General features: G+C 46.5%; 1 protein-coding gene and 1 long non-coding RNA gene across 2 annotated transcripts; one reads left to right on the forward strand and one right to left on the reverse strand.

The window, feature by feature from the left end:
• Positions 1-18,403, forward strand: GPD1 (glycerol-3-phosphate dehydrogenase 1). The gene is made up of 8 exons (XM_035103785.3): positions 1-81; positions 3,686-3,863; positions 8,733-8,873; positions 9,983-10,121; positions 11,948-12,060; positions 12,620-12,853; positions 15,057-15,163; positions 17,262-18,403. Exons 1-8 carry the CDS (start codon positions 41-43, stop codon positions 17,356-17,358), a joined length of 1,050 nt encoding a protein of 349 aa, XP_034959676.1. The 5' UTR covers positions 1-40; the 3' UTR covers positions 17,359-18,403.
• LOC148686735 (uncharacterized) lies at positions 13,527-26,206 on the reverse strand. The gene is made up of 2 exons (XR_015947949.1): positions 26,050-26,206; positions 13,527-13,743 (listed from the first exon to the last, which is right to left on the reverse strand). It is a non-coding gene; the product is annotated as an uncharacterized LOC148686735 (long non-coding RNA).
• Between the last annotated feature and the right edge of the window lie 36 nt (positions 26,207-26,242).

The raw sequence follows: 26,242 nt of genomic DNA on the forward strand, positions 1-26,242 counted from the left end.
GAGTGGGAGCGAGCGAGCAGCCTGCTGACAGTCCGCCGCGATGGGAGGCAAGAAAGTTTGCATCGTGGGCTCCGGCAACTGGTGAGTGAGCGGAGGGGGCGCGTGGGGTGGAGGCAGCGCTGCTGCAGCTGCGGGGGAGGCGGTGCAAGTTAGGACACTCTAGGCTCAGGTGGGCTCGGCGCTCGCGAGGAGGCTATTTTGCACGACGGCAGCGCGTCTTCGCTTGACCCTCTTGCATGCCAGCCCAGCCGAGCGGGGTCATTTTATTTGTTTTTTCGGGGGACGGGCTGAAAGCTGACTCCTGTTGCTCCCTGTGATGTGTGGGGCTCTCGACATATGCCCCCCACGCCCCGTAGGACTGAAGGTGGTAGTGGGGGGGGGCTATTGCTTTGCCTTTATAGTTTTAAAAATCAAGTCGCTTAAAGCGAGCGCTGCCCTCGATCCCTCAGCGACTTGAACCATAGGAACCAACACCTGGGGGCCGAGGTCCCTTCAGGCCCCGCAATAAAATATTTGAGGGGACGCCCCTCCCCAAGTTGATGAGCATTGCCATTCTAATAGTGTGCCGTGTTATGTGATCGATTACGTGGGGTGTTCTCCCCCACCCCAATATTTTATTAAAGTTGGCACCCCCAACGTGGGGCTCAAACCCACAACCCTGAGATGAGAAGTCCTGGTCTACCGACTGAGCTATCCTAAGTTTGTTGCGCCCTTAACCTTCGGGTTAATAAATGGCGGTGGTGGGAACAGGTGCAAGCCAGAGTCGCTTTCCCTCTGGTGGGACTTTCTGCCATTTCGTGGTTTGCTTGCCAGGGGTGCAAAGGGAGAGGGAAGGAGCCCCCTAGTGCTCGAGGAGAGAGCGCCCCTCAATTGAGTCTATTTCTGGCGCCTCTTGTTAGTCCAGTATCACTCTCTCGAAAAGAAGCTCTGTGTGCTGCGAGGCAATGCCTTCGTGGCTCTGCTTGGTTGTTTCGGTGCGTTAATGTCCTGCAGCTGCTCTTATTATTATTATTACTACCATCCAGGACATGTCAGAGACTAGTCTCAGAACTGGCTTTCAGTGCTAAGGCTTGACTGTGCAACATAATAACACTTGAACAGCGCTATCTTTTGGAGCATGTGCAGAGCACATATTTGGACATGCACTGCTGGAGGGTTACTACCGAGTGAATTTCCTTGACACATCAGTAGCAAGGTGGGAAAGCTTCCAGCTTCAAGAGTTGGAACTGCAAGTCTCTGAATGGGCACCTCTGTTTGCATATGTACAGGTTTTAGTTATAATAAGCAATCTTGTTTAAATTCTACTCTCTCCTAAACACAAGTGCAAGCCTATAATGCTACGGTAATGTGAGAGATTTGTACCTGTTTGTGTGTTTGAAGGTGCATGTTTCTAGGCCAGCTTCTTTCGCCAACACAGTGTTCTCCAGATGTTTGGGACTACAAATCCCATCATCCACAGCTTGATGGCTATGGCTGATGGGATTTGTAGTCCAAAGCGTCTGAATGGTCCCAGGTTGGCGAAGGTTGGTCTAGACTCTTCCTCTTGGTTTCTTACTAATATAATTTAGCTGACTGGCGCCTTTAGATATACAGTATATTTCTAAACAGCTACATTGCACGAATGATGTGATAGTATACTGAATAATTGCACGCCTCCTTGGAAAGAGGGGGAGGAACCAAGCTTCTCTAAAGAGGCCTTTATGTGAGTAATGCACATAGATTTAAGAAAGTACTACGGTAGTTCACATAACACACACCTAAGTTGCTGCAACAGGGCGTGGCGATAGCTACAAGCTTGGGTGACTTCAAAGGGGGATTAGAGAAATCCACGGGGCAGCTATCCATGCCTATTAGCTAACAGTAGTAAGACTTTTGCGGGTTGGAAAGTGGATACCAACCTTGCCACCCCCAGTCTTTTTTTCTTTTTTGATGCAACTGGGTGAAAAGCAGCCAGCTGAATGCTTTATATGCTTTTCAGATTTATGCATTTCACTAATTTTACAATCATTTTAACATTTCAAGACGTCACTTCCTTCCCCCTTTCTGTGGTTCCTTAAAATTATTTTTAATATCTTCTGCATATCCAAATTAATTTTCTCATTCATTCATCTACTTTAAATATATAATAAAACTGTAGTTTATTACAAGAATCTGGCCAATGTCCTTATCCGTTTACAATTTATCTGTAAATATTCAAGAAACCATTTCCATTCTTTTATAAAAAGTTTGTTACCTTGATTTCTTATTCTTCCGGTAAGTTTCACCATTTCAGCATATTCCAGAAGTTTTTGTATCCGTTCTTCCTTTGCTGGGACTTCTGCTTCTTTCCATTTTGGGGCGAGTAACGTTCTTGCCGCTGTAATAGCATACATGAATAAGTTTCTATTCAGTTTCGGTAGTTCTGTCCCTAAAATTCCCAAAAGAAAAGGGAAGCCTGCCAAATGCTTGAAGTGCAAGCCTCCATTGCAAACGTAATGGCGTGATCATTGCAAATTTGCCTTTTGCATGTGGTCCTTTGGAAATGTTGCGATTTGGAGATGTGCAAAGTTTCATGAACAACAATGCTTGAGGTGGAACACTGTTCAAGCCAGTTGGTGGCAGTAGCAAGTCCTTTCCTATAGCCTGGTGGCACCGTGTTAGAGGATAGTAGCTAGTCCTACCTGTGGTAGTAGCTAGTCCTACCTGTGAAGAGGAACAACTGTTTTGCAGGAGAAGCCTGTTTAGTTGGCAGTCACACTTGGCGGTGGGTTGCTACTGTTGGGACAGCCGCAGTGGGGTTGACCCAGAACATTATCCATTTGGGCCATACCTTTGGGGTGTGATTTGAGTGAAGGTACTTTTCCGAGCACAATTCAAAGTGTTGGTGCTGACCTTTAAAGTAAGGTTACCAGATTTTTTTTTTAATGAATCAGGGGGCAGTTTTCAACTTCAGTCGGAATGGATGGATTTTGATTTGTAAATCTGGGGACTGTCCCTGGGAAACGGGGACGTCTGGTAACCTTACTTTAAAGCCCTAAACAGCCTCAGCCCAGTATACATGAAGGAGCGTCTCCACCCCCATCGTTCTGCCCAGTCACTGAGGTCCAGCTCCGAGGGCCTTCTGGCAGTTCCCTCACTGCGAGAAGTGAGGTTACAGGGAACCAGGCAGAGGGCCTTTTCAGTAGTGGCACCCGCCCTGTAGAATGCCCTCCCATCAGATGTTAAGGAAATAAATAACTATCTTAACTTTTTAAAGCATTATTATTATTAATTTGTTAGGAGTCACCCAGAGTGGCTGGGGAAACCCATCCAGATGGGTGGGGTATAAATAATAAATTGTTGTTGTTGTTATTACTCACCACAGATGATCAGTTGTAGGCTTGCTCCTAGGTGAGATGCTGGAAGGGGGAATGAGAGCTAACACAGCTTCCAGCTCAGCAGTGGAAAATTGTGGAGCTGTGTCTGTGGCAGTTCATGAATTCATACTCCATGTGTTGTGTTTGGTGGGTGATTTTGCTGATTCATGCTGTTGGGTGTATTTGTCGTATCGTTCTTTTGCATTTATATGCTCTTTGCTGCTTTGGCACCCTCTGGGCAGTGTATAAATGACATAACCTGATACAGAGACAGGGCTTTGAACTTCTGAGGGTTGCACGCTTTCTCCGTCTTGCATACACACTCTTTCTTTTTTTCTCTCCCCCTGCAGGGGTTCAGCTATTGCCAAGATTGTGGGTGGCAATGCAGCCAAGCTGGACAAGTTTGACACCACAGTAAACATGTGGGTGTTTGAGGAGGAAATTGGTGGCAAGAAACTCACTGAGATCATCAACACACAGCATGAGAACGTCAAGTACTTGCCAGGCCACAAGCTGCCCCCCAATGTGGTAAGTTCAGAAGCCGGGGGAGGGAGGGGAGGGAAGGAAGGAAAGCAATGTGTGGGCAGGGTGGCAGCTGTATTCCAGGCTAGGCCAATGTGTCACCTCCCTCTCTGTGCCTTTATGTCAGCTTAGAGCCTTTCATAGGGTCAGAAACAGCCTCAAGGTGTTAGGGTGCCTGTTGCAGAAAATCCAAGAAGCATTAACCATGGGGATCCAGAAATGTAATAAACCATGGGTAGGCAAACTAGGGGCCGGATGCGGCCCAATTGCCTTCTAAATCCGGCCCGCGGACGGTCCGGGAATCAGCGTGTTTTTACATGAGTAGAATGTGTCCTTTTATTTTAAAATGCATCTCTGGGTTATTTGTGGGACCTGCCTGGTGTTTTTGCATTAGTAGAATGTGTGTTGTTATTTAAAATGCATCTCTGGGTTATTTGTGGGCATAGGAATTCGTTCATATTTCCCCCAAGAAATATAGTCTGGCCCCCTACAAGGTATGAGGGACAGTGGTTCGGCCCCCTGCTGAAAAAGTTAGCACACTTCCCCATCCTTTAATGGCACCTGAGTATTTGCCTTCAGTTGTGTACATACCATACATTTCAAGCACATACACCCCAAAGATTTATGCAAAACCTTAACAAACCACAGGATTCTTTGAGTAATTAAAGCAATGCACTTTAAATGTAAGGTGTGCATGCGTCTGTAGCTCAGAGGGAGCCCCGGCAGCAAAAAAAAATCCCGCCCTTGATATTTGTCCTTAATTTGCATTTACGCAGACAAATTAGAATATGCACATAAAATATATGCCATAGACCTGTGCCAAGAAACGTTTACCTAGCAATGTCCCTGACTTTTGACAATGGGAAGTAGTTGTCAATCTGTTGCAGTACATGTATCTAGGCTAGGCCAAGATGAATTATGGGATTCCCAGTAGCTGAAGTTGGTCTCTTGTTTGGAGGAGTGGAGTGGACTTAAGCTAAACTAACTCCCGTTGGTTTCAAGAGGAGAGGAAAGCAAGTGTTCAAATATATCCTGTTTTAGAATTTGTGAGGACTTGAGACACGCTTATGATTTGGCTGGAACATGCTGAATGTTGAGAATCTCGCTTACTTCCCTCCCACATAACTCTGAACAAAGGACTCTTTTCTTGGAGCATTTCATGCTTTCTGACTTCTTGAAAACTTGCACCAACTTCATCACCTGAAAATGTACAGTGAGGGATACACATTGAAAGGTTGTAGGGGGACGTGGGGAGGAAGAATCACATGTCAAATGAGGCCCAGAAATAACAATGGCAGAAGCAGTTGGTTTGAAAAGGGGCAGCTTTCTGATATATCTGTTGGAAAGGAAAAACAGTTTGTAAGCAGGACAAAGTGCACTGCTGTTCGGGAAGGACCTGTGTGTTTTGATCTCTCTCCAATTTCCCCTTTTGGTCTCCCAGTGCTAGCCAACGCCAAGTTCCCAATTGAATGAGACTCCATTTCTGTTTCATCACCTTTCTACTGGGATACTTTAGCATATGTGTTGTGTGCTTAACATAGTTACACGCTCCAAACCCTAGCCAGTGGTAGAATGGGGGAAATGGCATTTCTTTAGGAAGTCAAACCCACTGCCATACTCTGCATTTAATTCAAAGAACAAATAGTTCCCAATTCTGACTGTGGGACCGATGTGTGGATTCGTTGATTCCAAATGCGCTGTTTCAGGAATACTTGAAATGCGTCTATAGGTATGCAACAGCTTCTAGAGAAACTCATAGCGAACAAACAAGGTGGCCAATAAAGGTACATCTCAGAGAGTTGCTTCTCCCATACCTATCACCCCCCAGACAAGTTAGATCTTCTGATGGAATCCAGCTGCTCTGAAACCATCTTGTGTGCAGGGCCTTTTCAGTCGTGGGTCCAAAGTAGATCTTCCTTCTGAGAGATCTACACAGCCTCCTCTCTGCTGTCATTTTTCCGCATGAGTTTTTATTTCTGATTGCCTTTGCTAACCATTAAGTTCTGTGGGCCAGCTACCACTGTGCTTTATTTCATACTATTTTATTTTAGCCACTGTTTCGTTGTTTACCTGGTTTTATTTTGTGTGTTCATCCTGCTGCTATTTTGGTGACTTTTTATTTCAATTTTGCTGTAAAAACAAATCGTATAATCTTTTTGGGTGAGCTATGGTATACAGGTAACTATCAAATGACAATGGATTATTTGTGGGAAGCCTGGAAGGGTCTTCAAGGCCCATTTAGCAGATTTCCCTGGGCCTCCTTCCTCCTGCCAGACCCAGAGGAGCACAGGAGGGTTGTCTTTTGCCTCTTCCAGGAGAATGAAGCTCAAGGAACAAGTTGCCTTGGTAACAAAAGTAATAAATAACCTTCTCTCTGCCTGCTAACATTTCCCAGTGCTAACAGAGTGTCAAAAAGCCCACTCAATAAAAACACATGCTGGGAGATGGCAGAGAGATTAGATGTTACACTAGGCAAGTCTTGTTCACTGAGCACAGGGTTCAGGAGAGTGCCCTATTTAAATGCCTTTTATGTCGTTTTTTAATCATATCTTCCTCATGCCCCACCGCTCTCCAATACTTAGCGGGTGGTGCCGTGGTCTAAAACACTGAGCCTCTTGGGCTTGCTGATCAGAAGTGCGGAAATTCAAAACCCTGCGATGGGGTGAGCTCCCGTTGCTCTGTCCCAGCTCCTGCCAACCTAGCAGTTTGAAAGCACGCCAGTGCAAGTAGATAAATATTGTATGTACTGCTGCGGCGGGAAGGTAAATGGCATTTTTGTAGTGTCCTGTTGCGCCAGAAACGGTTTAGTCCTGCTGGCCACATGACCGGGAAAGCTGTCTGTGGACAAACGCCAGCTCCCTTGGCCTGAAAGCGAGATGAGCGCCACAACCCCAGTCACCTTTGATTGGACTTAACCATCCAGGGGTCCTTTACCTTTACCTTGCCTAGCTACCCCATAATGGATGTTCAAGTTAAACTAGTGACAAATTCTGTGCTTATATCTCCATGCAAAATAAAAAAAATCTTCATTGCCATAGGCAGGATTATGGTCATAATCTAGTCCAGGGGTGGCCAACTCCCAAGAGACTGCGATCTACTCAGAGTTAAAAACTGGCAGTGATCTACCCCCTTTTGGAGGGTTCAGGTCAAGGTTGTTGAACTTTTTCTATGAAGGAAAGCCCTGTTTTGGAGGGGTTCAGGTCGAAGTTGTTGAGCTTTTTAGAGAGGAGGAAAGCCCCGTTTTGGAGAGGGGGGGGGGTTAGGGAGAAGGAAAGCCACATTTTGGGGGGCTGCAGGGCAAAAATGTTGAGCTTTTTTTAGGGGAGCTAAAGTTGTTGAGCTGCTTTGGGGGGAGCCAGTGATCTACCACAGACGTCCAGTGATCTACCGGTAGATCACGATCTACCTGTTGGACGTGCCTGATCTAGTCCAACTCTAGACTGCAGGATGTATCTACAGTATCTCTTAGCAGATGGGCACCCACCCTCTGCTGAAATCAGGTGTGGGGAGCTTTAGGTGCTCTGAACTTCATCTCCCACCAGCCCCAACAAACATGGCCAATTCCAGGAATAATGGGAGTTTTAATTCAGCAACATCTGGAGGGCCCAACGTTGCCCACACCTGGCTTAAGTACTTCCAAGCAAAGGAGAACCTACCGCCTCCCAAGGCAGTCCCCTTCCACTTTCTAAATTGCTCATGTTGTTGCATTTCTGTATTAGCATGTCCCTTGAAAGGTCAGGTTCTTTCTTGATCACGGCTGAAATGATCACTTCAGGTTGGGAAGCAAAAAATACGCAAGACCCCTCTCCTTGCCCTGATGCTTGGGTAATACAATGGGGCTTGAAAGCCTGCGCCGTGAATTGAATGATTTGCTCCATGAAAAACCTGCTTTTTCTCACTGCTTTTGCTGCATGCTATATAGATTAATTCTAGATTCTATAGATTGATTAGGTTCAGAAGCTCCAGGTCAGAGGTGGGATCCTCCATTCTTAAAGGGTGGAAGAGGGGTTCATCACAAGCAAAAATTATACGTTTATATAACCTTTATTTGGTAAATTTATTAAAACATGCTTGGTTTTTAATATAATTTTTATTAAATTTTCTGGTTTACAATTTCAAATAAATATTTTACATACTTCCCTTCTTCTCTTTCCATGGTTCATTTTACATATCTTATAATAAAACTTTTATTTGTATCCTGCCCTCCCTGGCCAAGACTGGCATCAAATATATAACACTGGTATAAGCTCAAACAATAATTAAATTACCTCCTAAAAACAAGTACAGTGGAACCTCGGTTTATGAACACCTCGGTCTATGAATTTTCGGTTTATGAACGCCGCGGACCCATCTGGAACGGATTCATTCACTTTCCATTACTTTCAATGGGAAAGTTCGTTTCAGTTTATGAACGCTTCAGTTTATGAACAGACTTCCGGAACCAATTACACCCATGCTTCAGTTTATGAACGCTTCAGTTTAAGTACTCCGCGGACCCGTCTGGAACGGATTAATTCATTTTCCATTACTTTCAATGGGATAGTTCGCTTCAGTTTATGAACGCTTCAGTTTATGAACAGACTTCCGGAACCAATTGTGTTCATAAACCGAGGTACCACTGTATAAAAAAGAAAGGACTCTAGTTTTTTGGGGGGAAAGTCATTTATCAAACATTCAACTTTCTTCAAAGGCATTTGGTTACCCTGCAGAATTTCCTATGATTTGTTGAGCATGTGTAAGTGTCTATAAGAGCGGCAAACCTTTCTTCCACCACCATCACCCTCCCTTGCTCTCACTGAGGATCCTGCTCCCTTGATCTGCCTAGACTGCTGTTGTTGATGCCTTTCTTCTCTCCAACCCCCCCCATTGCTGCAGGTGGCAGTGCCAGATGTGGTGAAGGCTTCAGCTGATGCAGACATCCTTATATTTGTCGTGCCGCATCAATTTATTGGGAAGCTCTGTGACCAACTGAAAGGCCGTATCAAGAAGGACGCGATTGGGGTCTCGCTCATCAAGGTGTGAGTTGGAACTAAGGGTTGGGCTGCGCTGAGCAGCTGCAAGGTGGGGCTGGCTGGAGATGCAACCATCCTAGGAACTAACTGGGGCAGGTTCCATGAGTTTGCTTAGATGAGCTGAGAGGCAATTGGGTGCATGTGCCGTGTGAGGGGGATAAACTCACATGGAACGGGGTCGGGGAACACCTGCATGGGACACAATTGCCTATGGTTAATCAATGGGTGTGGTTTATTGAGAGAGCATATAACAGATTATAGCATTGCAGCAAGCTTATTCCCTGTTGAGGCTCCTGGAAGTATTCTTTGACTCTTGTGGCATCTTCAAAGCTTCAGGCAAATACAAAGTTCTTGGGTTGAGCACTTATTATTTAATACTCACATATGGAAAGGAGGGAGCAGCAGCCCTTGAGCCAATTTTGCTGCTCCCAACACCCAAAATTACTGTTGTAGGCATATTGTATGCTGCTTTCCCCCCAGACTGGGACGCAAGGCAGCTTATATAGATAAAATTTGTTGTTTAGTTGTCTTAGTCATGTTTGACTCTCAGTGACCCCATGAACCAGAGCATGCCTTGGAAACTCTCCTTTTTTATGTCCACAGTTTTCTTGACAAAATACTGGAGTGGTTTGCCAGTTCCTTCTCCAGGTGGATCACATTTAGTCTAAACTCTCGTCTTGGGTGGCCCTGCACGGCATAGCTCATAGTGAGTTATTCAAGCCCCTTCCATGAAGGGGATAGATAAAATAGAAACAGCCAAAAACATAGAAAAAACCTATCGTTGGAAAGCAATTAAACACACACATATAAACAATATATATTTGAGTTTAATTACAATTTAAAAAATCACAGCACCAGCCTTTTTCATTAAAAATAGTCAGTTCCCCAAAGCCTGTTGGAACAAGAAAGTCCAACAGCAAGGAGGGAGCCAGTCCATTTTCTCTAGGAAGGGTGTTGCAAAGTCTGGGAGCAGCCACTGCTAGTCACAACATCTACTGTATGCTGTTGCATCTCTTTTGGGGATAAGGATTCTCTCAGGAGGACTACGGGCTACTTGAGGGGTCTCAACAAAGAGCTACCCCACTGACTGCGTCATGTTCTGTTGAATCCCAGGGTGTGGATGAAGGACCCGACGGTCTGAAGCTGATATCGGACATCATCCGCGAGCAGCTTGGCATCGGAATGAGTGTGCTTATGGGGGCCAACATCGCCAACGAAGTGGCCGACGAGAAGTTCTGCGAGACCACCATTGGTAAATGAGTTTGAGCTTAATTCTTATGACCAGCTGGGTGGCGAGAATCTCTCTGGCTGGGCTGCTCATGCCAAGGTCCCTCCTTACCTTACCAGTGCCACCACTAGATGTCTTGGGCCTACTGAAGCTTGCAAGAGCAGTTCTACAATGGTACACTAGACTAGAGGCTTTGGTTCATCAAGTATAGACAAGGAATAGGGAACATGTGGCACTTCAGATGCTGCAGACTACAACTCCCATCACCCCCTGGCTATCGGCCAGGACAGCTGAGCCTGGTGGGAGTTGTGAGCCCAGCAGTATTTCAAGGGCCGCAAGTTCCCCATCTCTGGCACAGATGGTATGATTTTGCCACATCTCACCTCGAGCACAAGGAACATCATTTTAAACTCTCTAGAGCATGTGGGGAAACCGGTGTGGGTCCTCTGCCTGATTTGCTCTCTACTCTTGGTGCCATCCATCTTTCTCCCTCGCCTGGGGATTGCAGCAAGTGGAAGGACTTGGAAGGGAACAGGGAGAGCCCTGGCTTCTCTCCCTTGCTGTATGTCAGATCTGTGTCATGTTAATAACACTGCAGGGGTTTCAGAAGGGTCTGAAAACGTCTTTTTATATAAGCCTCCCAGCTGTGAGATTTTTATTCGCTGCCTAGATTGTTCTGTTTTTTGCTGACTTACGTTGTAGGCTGCTGGTGGTTGTTTTTTGAAAAGTTGTAAGGAGCTTTGATTCAGTTTGCTTAAATATATCACATTAAAATGCATCACTTAAGGAATTAAGCAAGTTAGCTACACTACATATCCAGAGTAAAGGGTGTCCTCGAAACACCTGCATGCATATTCTCCGGGGGGGGGGGGTAGGCTTGCTTGAGCTGTGGATCCAACACATTAGTTGTATTCACTTCACACAACAGTGGCAGGGAAACACGGAGGAACCGCAGCAAGTGCAACCGTGTAAAAATGCAGAGCTGCTCTTGGCTATCACCAGAGGTGACTGTAATGGCCCACTGCCCTGCTACTCTTTGTTGGATCCAGTAGGGGGAGCAGCACAGAGAGGATGCTGCTTCTTCCCTTGCCGATCACTCGTAGCAGAGTAGGATTGTCTTCCATGGGCAGCCAATTTTCAGGAGGACAGTCCACAGTGCATTAAAGGGCAGAGAGGATGTGGCGATACATCAACAGGAAATATATGCTCCAGGATAGAGTATTTGCCCCTCTAGCCCAGTATTGTCTACTCCCAGTTGGCAGGGGCTGTCCAGGGGTCTCTAGCAAAGATGGATCTTTCCTGTCACTTGTTAACTTGATCAATTTTAAGGTGGCAAGGACTGAATGCTATGCAAAACATGTGGTCTTCTGCTGAGCTACAGTCTCTCCCTGCAGAGAAGAGGAAAGAAGAGGGTCTGATTTGTTAATACGTTCCAGGTTCTTCATAGAGCAACTGGAACAAGCTCTATTCAACCTCCAGTGCAGCCCCCTCCTGACCAGTGTCTCCCAGATTTGTCGTATTTGTTAATTACGGTTACAAATGCCCCTTCCGTTGAACCACTGCAGCATTATAAAGCATGGAACTCTTCTTTTGGAGCCCACCCACTCTTTTACTTGAGCCTGAGAATTATACTTCTAATTTTGATAACCCTGGGGGAGGGGGAAAATGAGAGATCCATTGGTGGTCGCCATGGGGGTGGGGAGAGTGGAGACATCATTCCCTCTGGCAAGCAGAAACGCTTCCACTGATGGACACCTCACTCTTCTGATGCTTCCAATTCCTCCCTTGGGCTTTAGTGAGGCAAGGAGCAAGGCCGTTTCTACTTATGCCCATGTCTTACCTCCTTGCAGGCTGCAAGAACATGGAGCATGGACATATTCTGAAGGAGCTGATGCAGACACCCTGTTTCCGAATCACTGTGGTGCAAGAATCGGACACCGTAGAAATCTGTGGTGCCCTCAAGGTGCAGGAATAACCAGGCTACCCAACGGTTTGGCAGCTTCTGCATGGGGTGTGGCTTGCTGCCAAGGGAGGTCTCTGCTGGCATGATGGCATTGCACAGAAGAATGGGAGATGTTGTTGGGTTCCCAACTCCCGCAAGCCCCAACCATCACGGTCAACTGTCAGGTATCATGGGATCTGTAACATCTTGAGGGCCTCAGATCCCCCACACCTGGCCAAAAGCTTCTGTTGACCTCCCAAGTACATACGTACGTGCACACAGAGTCTGTACAACTCTAGATACAAAGTTATGACTGTTTGGGAAGCCATGCTGCCTCACCAGGGAGCTGGTGGACTTGATGGGAGCTTCTCCAACGAAATGCACGTTACATTAATACACTTGCAGGAGAGAGGTGGTTTCTATAGAACCCATCTCTGCTGCCATCCTTCCATGGGAGCCATCATTTGTAGGCCTGCTTAGAACACCAAACGTTGGTCTGTCTACTCCCTGCCTTAAATAGTTGCAAGGCTAGCGCTGGCCGGAGCCTTTTTGGTTATCAACCTATGTTCTTCCTCCTTAGAACATTGTGGCTGTCGGGGCTGGTTTTTGCGACGGGTTGGGCTTTGGAGACAACACCAAGGCAGCAGTAATTCGCCTGGGCCTGATGGAGATGATCGACTTCGCCAAAATCTTCTGCAAGGGCTCCGTCAGTTCTGCCACTTTCCTGGAGAGCTGTGGGGTTGCCGACCTCATCACCACCTGCTACGGGGGCCGTAACCGAAAAGTGGCAGAGGCTTTTGCCAAGACCGGCAAGGTAAGTAAGCATTTGCATAGGGCTCTTTAGGGTTGTCAAATATCTCTCAAGGAAAACTCTTACTGTAGTGCAATAAGATAGTATTTCACAGAGCTTTTAAAATCCCTCTTTATGCAGTGCTTAAGAGTGCTTCAAACATCGGTAATTCAAAATTCTGTAAGGGAAGCCAGTATTATTTTTCTATATTCAATGCTTCCCCCCCCCCCGACACGAAAAGGTGCCGGAACACACCTCCCTCATAAGACCCACTCCAGAGCCCAAAGAGCATCTCTTCTCCTTGCGAGCCAGAAACTTCTTGAGGGGCTGCTCAGGTTGAGGTGAGGGGAGCCTTGTGCTTCAGCTAAGCACCCTAAAGAGCTCCCCACAAGCACCTCTCTAGCTTGTGGGAGTTGCAGCAGCTTGGGAGCTTGCTCAGGTGACCAACCTCTTTCCCACATGTCAGCTGTTAGATGGGAGGCTGAAGAGCCTCAGCAAAGCCAACGGAATGTGACCTGTTCTAGCCTGGCAAAGAGAGGTGACCTCTTTGCCAGGCTAGAACAGGTCACATTCCTTTGGCTTTGCTGAGGCTCTGCATCATCATCATATGATGATGGTGATGATGGTTATTTATTGCTTTAATGCTGAAACAGTCTTCTAATCAGTTTGCAATGATGAGAAACAAATCACACAAGCATTAAAATACAAAAATCCATCATAAAAATGTAAAATGAAACAATCCTGTTGAAAGGTACATGGGGAAATGGTTTCAGGAACCAAAGAGCTATTTGATTCCAGGCCATAAAGCAGCTGCTATGAGAGCAACAGCCGCACAGTTCCCAGCCAATGGCTTCCAGAGGGTAATTCTAGCCAGAGTGCAGTGAAGACTCCTACGGTATCCTTGCCTTCAAATCCTAGTTGGGCATTAAAAAGAGAGAGAGAGAGAAAACCGTTAGGTTTGCACAAAATATCCACATCCCTTGCCAAGGACATTTGACTTCAATCTTTGTTGCAATGCTTGTTTTGATGTCAACACTGGGTATTTCACAAAATTTGGGAAGCGGTGGGGTGGCAGAGGTCGAGCTCTGCAGGATGACTGCAGGGCAAGGAAATGTGGACTAGCAAAGCTTGACACCAGGGCAGGCCTGATGGTGAAAATGCTTTCCTGGGGCAACAGTATTTTAGGAACATAGTAAAGCAACATCTAAGAGGCAAGCTGCAGGATTCCTTGGGAAGCTACTTGCAGATTGTGTGTAGAGGAGAGGTTTGGTTTGGGCTGGCCTTGTTCAATACCGTCACCTCTCTACAGCTAAGCATACTGGCCTGGCCAGTATCCAAGTTGTTTTTTTTTAAAAAAACAATAATAATCAAGCAATATATAAATTTCAGGAAATAAATATGGTGTTTTCATCTCCAGCAGGGATATCTTACACATTCTTAGAACATTTAAAGTGGCTTTGTACTTCAGCCGCTGCCATGGCTTCTCCCAGGGGACACGGGTGGTGCTGTGGTCTAAAGCACAGCCTCAGAAGGTTGGCGGTTCGAATCCCCGTAACTGAGTGAGCTCCCGTTGCTCTGTCCCAGCTCCTGCCAACCTAGCAGTTTGAAAGCACGCCAGTGCAAGTAGATAAATAGGTATCGCTGTGGTGGGAAGGCAAACAGCGTTTCTGGGCACTCTGGCGTCTGTCACGGTGTTCCATTGCGCCAGAAGTGATTTAGTCAAGCTGGCCACATGACCCAAAAAGCTGTGGAAAAACACCGGCTCCCTCGGCCTGAAAGCGAGATGAGCGCCGCAACCCCATAGTTGCCTTTGACTGGATTTAACCATCCAGGGGTCCTTTACCCCAATGAGTCATGGGATATGTAGTTGGTAAAGATGCCGAAAAGTCTGTTTGATCCCTACTACAGATATGCACACACCTTGCTAAACTGGTTTACAGGGATGAGATATCAGTGGTCCTCCAGCTGTTGGCTGGACTACAACATCCATCACCCCTGACCACCAGCCATGATACCATCTTGAGGACCATAGTTTTCCCATCCCTGGTTTGCAGGATCTCCTGGGCAGAGAGTCCAGCATCTGAATCTCTTTAACTCTGGATATATCTTATGCCACACAAAGAAGGATGTCCATCTCTGGATCAACCTTCTAGGATTCTCCCAACTTGGGGAGGAAGGCCGTGCCATGCAGCCACTCATACTTGGAGATCTGTCTTGCATCTTGCAGTCTATCGAGCAACTAGAGAAGGAGATGCTCAATGGGCAGAAGCTGCAGGGCCCTCAGACATCAGCAGAGTTGAACCACATCCTCAAGAACAAGAACCTGGTTGACAAGTGAGTCCCGTATGACCTTTTTTTCTGTTTCGCTTGCCGTCAATATGAATGCTGCACTGGCACCCATTGGATTGGTGTAACAATGAGCGATAGGCCGGGGCTTGTTTCTAGGGCTGTATGCAAATTCTTGGATTGGTTGTTGATGAATGATTAGTCAATCAACCAGTTCAATAAATTTGCATGTTACCAAAATCTAAGTACAGTGGTGCCTCGCTAGACGAATGCCCTGTAAGACTAATTTTACGCTATATGAATAGGTTTTGCGATTGGAGGTTGCCTCGCAAGACGATGAGGTTTTTTATGGCTGCTTCATTCGTCTTGCGAAGAGTGGCCATAAAAACCTCCGATCGCAAAACCTAGCGAAAGGGGCATTCGTCTAGCAAAAGGGGAACCAGCTGTAGCAAGGAAAGAAGGCAAAGGAAGATCAGCTGAGAGGCGCTGACAGCGCCTCTCAGCTGATCTTCCTTTGCCTTCTTCCTGCGCTGCAGGTGGTTCCCCTTTGTGTTCCGCTGGTCTCTGCCGGTGAGGCGTAACCGGCAGAGACCAGCGGAACACAAAGGGCTGTAGCGCGGGAAGAAGGGGGGGGAGAAGTGGAGGAACGGATCCGTTCCCCCACTTCTCCTCCCCCCCCACCGCCACGCCATGGACACCCAGGAGCATAGGACAGGGCTTCGGAGAAGCGCTGCGCCTTTCTGAAGCCCCGTCCGATGTCGGCTTTGTGCTGGGCGGTGGCGGGAGAAGCGGTTCCTCTGCTTCTCCCGCAGCAGCCTGGCACACAGCTGTTTCCCTCGGCAGCCACCGTCTGAAGCCAGGCGGCGGCTGCCGAGGGAAGCGAAACCGGCTTTGTGCCAGGCAGCGGCGGGAGAAGCAGGGGGCTTTTTGCCGTTTGCCTTCCCCCAGCCAAGGGTGAGGCAAATGGTGAAAAGCATCCACCGCACCGCACTTCGGCTCAGTGACTGGCTTGGCGGCAGCGGGAAGAAGGGGAGGAATTCCTCCCCTTCTTCCCGCCCCCGCCAAGCCAAAGCCGGCTTCCCTCGGCAGCAGCCGCCGCCTTGTGCTAGGCGGCAACGGGAGCAGCGGGGGCTTTTCGTCGTTTGCGTTCCCCCAAGGGCGGGGGGAAGCGGAGGATGGGGGGGAAGCACAGGTTCTTTCCTGCGTTTCCCGCCCGACACAGCGGGGGATCGTCCCGCTTGTCCCTCCCCCCGCCTGACAGATTCAGCATTTGGCTCTGTCGGGCGGGGGAAGGGAGAAGCGGAGCATTGGACCGGTCCTCCGCTTGTGCCTCCCCCCGCCTGACAGATCCGGCAACCCCGGGATCTGTGCTTTCTGTCGGGCGGTAGGGGGGAGAGGAACGAACGGGGAGAAAGGGCTGCTTTCTCCGCCTCCATTCCTCTCCCCCTGCCACCGACAGCAAGGAGAGCTGCAGGGCTGTTGCCGCCTGCCTTCCTGCCTTCCAGGGAGCCAAGCGAGCAAGCGCCGCCACTGCCGCCAGTCCCCCGGAGCCCATAGGAATGCATTAACTTTTAATGCGTTCCTATGGGAAACGGTGCCTCGCAAGACGAATTTTTTGTTGGATGAATTGACCGTCGGAACAAATTAAATTCGTCTAGCGAGGCACCACTGTATGGGAGGTCTACTTTGAGATAATAAAGGAAATGTGAATTAACTTACTATAATAAACAAAAGCAACCACTTGTGGCTGGAAGTGCCAGCTTTAATTTTTGTCTTTTTTGTCTGTTGCTGTGGCCCTTAGCCTTTATCAATTAAAACTGGCTGTATACAAATAAAACTCTACTCAAAAGCAAGTCCCACTGAGTTCAGAGGAGCTTGCTTTCAGTTAAGTGTGTGAAGGATTGAAGCATGAAGCTCAGCATCCTATTTATTTGCACTTCCAAAAGTACAGGGCAACAACGCACCCCTAAGGCCTTATGAAATTCCACATTTTATTTCCAGGCAAACCGCTGGTCCCTCCAATGCTCTTCCTAGTGTCACAGCAGGTTTCTTAAACTTGCCCTTTTGCAAGTTTTCATTTTCCTAGCAAGCTTTGCTACCTGTGTGGGAGTTAAATCTCATTTACTGGCTTTTCTCCCCACTGCAGATTCCCACTTTTCACTGCTGTCTATGAGATCTGCTACACTGGCAAACCTGTCTCCGACTTCATCAAGTGCCTGCAAAACCATCCTCAGCACTTTTGATGGGCTTCCAGTCTCGCTCCTGCAAAGGAAGGGGTTTGGGAGGACTTCCTGTTTCCCCACTGCCATCCCAACACGAGAAGAGGGACCCAACACAGAGCATGGGGCAAACAAGGCAGGACTCATCCAAAGAATCGTAGAATAGTGGAGTTGGAAGGGGACACCAAGAGTCGTCTAACCCCAAGCAAGGCAGGAAACACAGCTAAATAATCCCAGGCAGATGGCCGTCCAACCTCTGTTTAGAAACCTCCAGTGAAGGATACTTCCCCACCTCCCAGGGTGGTCCGTCCCACTGTCAAACAGCTCTAACCACCATGGAGGTACTGGATCAACTCTTTTGCCAGGGAGTTTCTGCAATTTACCAATCTCACCTTAAATGGACAAAAGTTGCCTATGTTGATTCAGTCTCTTGTTTTTGCCCACTTCTCGACACACACAGCAGGCAAAGCTCTGGCTTTTATTTTTTCTCTTGAGCAGAGAGAGAAAGAGAGAATTTCTTCTGCCTCTTCTCTGTCACATTTCTCTGACTTTGACTTCTCTGGGCTGTGGTTTTGCCTCCCTTAAGAGCTTGTTTAAAGTCAGTAATTGGGAGAGGGGACAGGAAGCAAATTCCGATTACAGGCAACCCACCATTTATGCACATTCAATATGTGTGCAGCTGTGTACATGCATTGCTTCAAACCCAAAGTTACCCGAAAAACATCACGAAAAGGGGAGGAACAGGGTGTCTGCAGGCTTTTTCAATGGCGTTTCAAATATACGCAATTTCACTTAAATGCACAGTGCCTCGGAACATAACCCCTGCGTAAATGGGGGGTTGCCTGTATTATTATTATTTACTCCATGCCTGGAACGCAAGGAACCCCAGGCATGATTTAAAACTAGCTGCTACGGTTCTCTCTCCGGACAAGGCTTGACCTTAGCATCCCTGGTATCCATGGGAATGGGAACTGTAGCCCTGAATGTGAATATTTGTCTTTTTGAAAAACTAATATTAAAGTGAGAAACAAGAAATACAGATTAATTAAAGTGAGAAACAAGAAATACAGATTAGTTGTTTCTCATTCTTCAAAGACCTGGCTGAACTTCACAGCATGCAATGGAAGTGGGGATATCATAGAAACATAGAACTCTAAAGTTGGAAGGGACCACAAGGGTTGTCCAACCCCCCTGCAATGCAGGAATCCTTTTTGCCCAACGTCTACTGACCGAGCTATCCTGCCAGCACAAAGGTACGGATGATTATGAGAACAGAAGAAGCATGTTAGGAATATTCTGGGTATATGGCTTTGGGGTGACTTTTGCATCTTGGCCAAAATAATTCTTCAGTTTTAGGGGGCTGAAGATGGATGGGGTGAGGAAAACTCTGCCCATTTCACAAGGCACTTGCTTTCCCAGTCCTGCAGCTGAGTTGCCTTCCTCATTTTGGAGTGACCTTTCCAGCTCTCCCACCCTCCAGCAACTTAATCTGCTGATGTGGCAGGAGTCGCTGTGCCTTTTATTAGATGCTCAGAATCACTGGACACCCTGTGACCTTTCTATTCAGACAGCCCAAAAATTTAAATTAAAGATAAATAAATTGGAAGGATGGGAGAGGAACCTATTTCCCCCTCCCCAAATCACAGGTGACACTGGCTCTGGGCCTTCCAGTTTCTGATGGGAGGAACCTGCAAATATCAATACCTGCACCCTTCTCCAGGGAGCATTATCCATCATCTCATATATCAGCTTCCCTACCTATCGTACCTCTTCAAAAAGATGTTCCAGCCATGGTGGCTCATCACCTCTGCCCTCTTGATTCCACATACAAAACACTGCTGAACCTTTTGTTACGTAAGTGTAACAGTATAACTTCTATTTTAAAAAAAAAATATTCAACATATGTCACAATATGTAATTCCATAGACCAAATTATCATATGAGCGGAACATATTCTGAGAGATTAAAGACCAGCGGATTGATCAGGAGATAATCTATATATTAGCAATAACCACGATGTGGAATGCTTATATCAATCACACTGTGCTTTTGAGAATTCTAACATTCCATGTAAGTAGGTATCAGGTGAAAAACTTGAAAGTATGGCACATGGACAAGTTTTTCATCTGATACCTACTTACAAGGAACGCTAGAATTCTCAAAAGCATCAAAACGTGGAACACTACAAGATTATTACATGCAGCCTGCTACGTCGTGTGTGTCGTAACCACTTTTGATTCCACAATCAATGCATTTAAACTTGGGATGCAGCTCTTTCTGCTAGCTGCCTAACACACCAACAAGGAGACATATATCACACATCTTTAAATTCCAGCCCTGGGAGGAGAGCAAGGAGCATTCGTGCAACACACCTACACACTGCTGCCAACACACTAATGTGTTGCGACACACCGTTTGGAAAACTCTGCTCTAAGGCAAGCTCACAAGTAGACCCCACATGCTCCATGGAAGTACACCTGGCCATTCCTAGTTTCGAAGAGGGGCCATTTGGGAGACTCAGTAACTCTCTCTGGATGCTGAACATCTTCCAGACTGGCATAAGGCGCTGGATGGGTTTAGCTCAGCTAACAGTACCTACCAACCAATACCACTAATGTGCTACTTGCTTTGCAGCGTTCAAACTTCCAGCACCATCTCCTGTGTAACTTGGCAATGTTGGCAGAATATTACTTAAATTCAGAATGCACACAACCAACCTCAGTAAAGCAAGGTGTAAGAAAGAGGTGAACTTCACACCACCACAATCTCCAAGTAGTGCAAGATTCCAGAGTTCGGTTTCCTTGGAATAAGGCACCGCGGAGACCGTAGTGTCTTTATAATATATGGCTTATTTACGCATATATACAACCTGAGCCTACAATGGAGGAGCTCGCAGCATTAACACTACGGGAGTGTATTGTTCCTCCTATAAAGGTACAGGTGTCCTGTCTCTCTTTTGCATCTGGTTACCCCTAACCTTTAGTGGTTCCCACCTGTACTATCACGTGGAAGAAAGTCATCCTGATATGGCAGGGAACTCGCATTCACTTAGTAGAAACTGTGTATAGCTTGAAACTGGGCGAGCTGCTCTTTGAAAGTCTCCTAGGTCTACATGGCACTCTCACTGCCCTTTGCAGTTGCTATAAAAAGGTCTCCCCTTTGCCATTTGGAGTTATGTTCTGCCAGCACAGCAGCCTGTTAAGAGTTGTTTCTCAGTTTTAAGAAGAGACAGGCCCAGTGTAAGTGAAGGTATAATATTTACTGGGGTTTGCTGGTACAGAGGCTTGGCACAGGGGTGGTCTTTGGTAATATTGGCGCCTGCCCTGCCAATATTTCTTATTTTCACAAAAAATCAATTTGGTACAGGTACAGTTGCATTATTGTGGATCTTCTCAACAGAATCATAGAATTGTAGAATTGGAAGGGACCCTGCGGATCATCTAGTCCAACCCCAGGCAATGCTGGGCAAAGTCCAACCCAGCTGTCCCTACTGGGATCGAAACTACAGCCTTGGCATGATTAGCACCATGCTCTAACCCAGCGGTCCTCAACCTTGGACCTCCAGATGTTTTGAGGCTACAATTCCCATCATCCCTGACCACTGGACCTGCTAGCTAGGGATCATGGGAGTTGTAGGCCAAAAACATCTGGAGGCCCAAGGTTGAGGACCACTGCTCTAACCAACTGAGCTATCCAGTTTTTATTCTTTTGTGCCCCTTCGGCTTGGCTTCCTGTGTGGGGGAACACCCTGCATCGTCCTAAACCTGGTGCTACTTGGAACTACTGAGAATACCCTATTCTCCTCTGAGGAGCAGACAACTTTCACCATGTGTTGTCTCACATAATAATGACACAACTCGCCATGCCTGCAGTGAACTCAGCTACAAGGTGACACTTATTTGGCAAGTGCGAACATTGATGTAAGTGTGAACAAAGCCAAGAAGATAAAATTTGGCTCCTGCTAGACTCCTCCACTATTTCCATGGTGGAAAAGAAATAGAAAACATTTCTTTAAAAAACTGAAAGCCATGATGGGAGAGACACAAAGGTACAAACAGAAACTAAGATTAGACAGACACCTCTAGGCTTTTTTAAAAAAATAAAAATTGTGGGCATACTCTGCCACATGCCATTGACTGCAACATGCTGAGCATTACCCAGCCAGGTGGGTGGGGTATAGACAACAACAACAACACGGATCATCCACACATCATTCTGCTTTATCAGTGGTTCTGCAATGCCTCCCCACTCTTAGCTCACTACAGCACAACAAAAGCATCCTCCCTCCAAAAAACAAAGAGGAAAAATTGTGGTTTGCAAAGTTATAGGATTTCGACAGGAAGCTACAGGACATGCCCTGATTCGAAAGGATGCAGCAGGCCAGCCCTGAAACATTTGCACTGTTATATATAAAATCACATAGATCCAATACTGTCATGGCAAATCAAAATGCATGCCCCATAAAAAGAAGTCTGGGAGCCCCTTGCCCCAAATGGTAAAGAGAGAACTACTCTGAGCACAGTAAGAAATTCCAGGCTGCCAATGTGAAATCCCCTTTAAAATCCCAGGGTAGTTTCTCCTTGATAACAGTGGTTGTTGTGTGACTGGGGAGTTGGTACACAAGAACACAAAGCACCGGCTCCTAATTACTAGTGCAACTGTCAGGTTTGCAAGCTTTAAGTACTCCCAACGATACAGTCCTAAGCATGTTTACCTGAGAGTAAAGTCTATTGAAGACTATGGGATTTGCTTCCAAGTAAACATACATGAAGGGACACGGGTGGTGCTGTGGTCAAAACCACCGAGCCTAGGGCTTCGATCAGCGGTTTGAATGCCTGCGACAGGATGAGCTCCGTCCCAGCTCCTGCCAACCTAGCAGTTAAAAAACACATCAAAGTACAAGTAGATAAATAGGTACCGCTCCGGCGGGAAGGTAAATGGAGTTTCCGTGCACTGCTCTGGTTTTCCCTCGGCCTATAGAGCAAGATGAGCACGCAACCCCAGAGTCGTTCGCAACTGGACTTAACTGTCAGGGGTCCCTTACCTTTACCTTTTTTAACATACATGGGCTCAGGCTGAACAGGGGCACCAGATTTGGGTGGCTGAGGGAAGGTATGCAGAACTCTTCTCTCCACCCCTAAGTCCTTTCTTAACCCACCCAAGGGCTACGCTTGGTCAGCTGCCAGAGCAGCCTTTCCTCTGGCCCACCTACGGATCTTGAGAAATATCAAGTAGCCCTGTGCTGGCAAGGTCAGCGACATTTTAGGTTAACTATAAATAGCAGCTCTAGAGCTGGCAGCCCAGGCCAGCAGAGTTTTAACTATTGCACCTCTCCATCATAACAAGGTTCTTCACTCCCGCAAGAGCAAATCAGCTCAAATCCTTATTGGGTTGTGTGTTTTTTGTGGGGGGGGGGAGGTCTCACCTAAACTGGAAAAAAAGTTGTGGGCACCCCTGGAGGAGGGCTTGTACATCTGATTTCCTAGAATAGTTTAGCAGGAAAGTATATGATTTTTGTTGTGGTCTGATAATGTTGCTTTTTAATAAAAAAAATCCTTCCAGTAGCACCTCTAAGGTGCTACTGGAAGGATTTTTTAATTTTGTTTTGACTGTGTCAGACCAACACGGCTACCTACCTGTAACTGTTGCTTTTTAAGTTAGCCGCTGATTGTTTGGGGAGTTTATCCTTTTAATGTGTGATGTTTCAGTATGTTTTTATATACGCTGGAAGCTGCCCATAGCGGCTGGTGCAACCCAGTCAAATAGGTGGGGTACAAATAATAAAATTTATTATTATTATTATTATTATTATTATTATTATTATTATTATTATTGCATCCTCCATGCACTGGTACTGTCTGCACAAAGGGACCTGGATTCAGAGGCCAAGATGCCAAAGAGCAGGGCTTCTTCTCAGCCAGAACTCACAGGTACTCAGTTCCGGCACCTCTCAGGTGGGTGCTGTTGCCATTATAAGAGAAAAATAGCACTGTCAGAGAGAATACGTATCTTTATAATAATTTCATCCCACCTTTCCATTTTATATGATCCAGATGCTGATTCATAATAAAACAGAAATGCAGGACGATTAGGTGCAATAGAACACAGGCCTCCTTTACCTTTATTCCTTGTGCAAAGGAGAGGATTTTGCCAACAGTAACTGGTTTCGAAACTAGGACAGGGGTTGCCAACTTGTGGCCCATGGGGGTTGTTTAAACGGCCCACAAGTTGCCCCCAAATCGAGCTGCCCACTTAGTGAGTCCCTGCGTGCTGCGCTAAACTGGCGCAGCGCGGAGCGGGGACTCGCTTCCACGGTGCCAGAAAGCGTATCTGCGCAGACGCGATCTGGCCCACGGAGCGATCTCCGTGGGAGTGAACCATCTCAGGTGAGGTAAACCTTGCCAAGCCCTGCTCTAGGACAAGACAATTAGAGCACCTTTAGATACCTTCAGAAGCTGAGAGTGGAAGCTTCTTGACTTGGCCACTCAAATCTCCTTGCTTTTACAACAAAGGTAACAATGAGTTTGCCTACGTATATTGTACGCTATCTCCTACTTCAGTCATTTATAATTGGAACCAAATCAATTTTATTCCTTCCCAAAGTGTTCCACAATATGCTGATTTTGCAATTACAGTCTTGCCTTTTTTGCGACTGGGATCCGTTCCGGAGCCCCGGCCGCTAGACGAAAAGGGCGCAGGGCAAAGCGCTGCGTGTGCGCACGCGTGCGGAGCGGTTTACACTTCTGCGCATGCGGCAAACCCAGAAGTGACCTGTTCCGGTATTCTGGGTTTGCCGCAGACATTCGCCGGAATGGATGCTAGACGAGGTGGACATTCACAGAGGTATTACTGTACTAAGATGCAATAAGTATTTTTAGCCTCTCTTTGCTTAAACGGTTCTTATAACTTTATTGCTATTTAGCTTTGACTATTATTACTAAAGTACATTACTTTGAAAGAATTTTCCTTCACATAGGCCTAATAAGATGTTTGGGCTACACTGTGTCCACATACAACTGGATTTGCTGCTTCCATTAGAGATATGTTAAATCTACATTAATATTTTTTTCCAAGTACTCGAAAGTTTTTCTTGCAGCAACCCTTTCCAGGGTCTAAGGGCACATGATGCAGTCATGCTTGCAGAAGAATAGCAAGTGTCTAGACAAGGTTCAGGCAGATCCCCAAAGGAGGAAGAGCCACACAGAAACTACACGTCCCAACATGCACCGCAGTGTCAAGACATCCTTTTAACTGCCCAAGGTGGGCGGGGGAGAGGATCTAGAAAACTGCAACACGTGAAGAGGAGCACTAGACTACCAACATGTAGACTCATGTACAGTTTCTGAGTTCATTTGGACACCGTTTTTAGGGGGAATCTAAAAAACAGTGGAGAAATGCAAGGTTTTAGCCTATTATTGAGCAGCAGCTAATTGCCCTCCATGCTAGTAGGAAATATGGAAATTTACGATTAGATGCATTTGTTTTGTGTGGGGAAAGTGTGACTTACTGTTTGATTACAGTATCATGGAATTCTACTCAATATTGATCCAAAGCAGAACTCCAACGTATAAAATTAAACTTAATTACAAACTTTAAAACTTTAATTAAAAACTTAAACATGTTGCAAGATTCCCTCAAAATAGACCAGAGGCAATTAATATTTCATCCAGCAGAGCTGCTACTGAAGGCATGGTCACAAATCCAATGCATTCAGGAATGGCACTGTCCTTAAGAAATCCAGTTGCAGCAGACTACTTACAATAACTTATAATAAGTCTAAACCTTAACACTATATATAGCACACCCAGGACCGGATTTAGGTTTGATGAGGCCCTAAACGACTGAAGGTAATGGGGCCCTTTATATGTCCAGCTGTCCTTTGTCAACAACAAATTGTCGCTGTTTTTTGTGTTGAATATATGCTGTATGGTAATTTATGGACCAAATAGGTATCTAAAGCCACATAACAAATAGGAGCCTACACAACACAAAACACTGTTGCTGTATGTAGGTTTTATCTTTTTTTTATCTTATATTTTGCAAATATACCGTACATGCAGGGTTTTTTCCCTTTAATTTTTTTGGGGGCCCCCAAGAGAATGGGGCCCTAAACTATAGCTTATTTAGCTTATACTTAAATCCGGCACTGAGCCTACACCAGAAGAAAGCTAGAAAGAGAAAATGAAACCCAGGCGCCACCTGGCCCTATTTATATAGTCAGCATGACCTCGACATCCCTTTCAATTCATTATATATCATTTCCCAGGATGAATTTTTAGTTTTTCACCATTTGAAATGCCTCCACGTGCGCATTAACTGGAACCCAGGTGGCGGCGACCCAAAGCGGATTACCTGAGCAGAATCCTCCTGCATTCAAGTTTTGGACGACGATGCTATTATACCCAACTAACTTCGGTGGGCCTAGGGGACTACACTGCAGGGCTGCCACGGCCTTCACCCACCAGTCGCATTGGCAGCCATAGGCGGTTCAAACCCCTAAAGCAGAAACTGCTTTCACACAAAAGAAGAGTTTCAAAGAAGTTTCTTTTCTTTTCTTTTCTGCTAACTTCGGGGCTCTTTTTGTGGCAGGTACTTCCAACTCCAAAGGCCACCCCACCCCCCAAAAAATAACACTGGGAACTGCAGTTTCACAAGGGTGCTGGGAATTGTAGCCAAACTACCGTTCCTGCAAACTCCCGAGGGGAACGAACGTACCTTTTTCTCAATGTATTGGGTGCCGCCCGGCCGCTGCCATCTCCACTTGTCTTCCCTTCCTTGGTGCGCCAAACGGACATGGGCGTTTCCCCCGACGGAATACCGGACTCGCGACTCTTACTTTTCCCAGCTCTATGTAGACGCGCCGCAGTTCGTCACGCGCGCGGGGAGGGGCGAGGCGGGAAGCTGTTGA

The sequence above is a fragment of the Zootoca vivipara genome, chromosome 2, assembly GCF_965207765.1.
Source record: "Zootoca vivipara chromosome 2, rZooViv2.hap1.1, whole genome shotgun sequence".
NCBI lineage: Eukaryota > Metazoa > Chordata > Lepidosauria > Squamata > Lacertidae > Zootoca > Zootoca vivipara.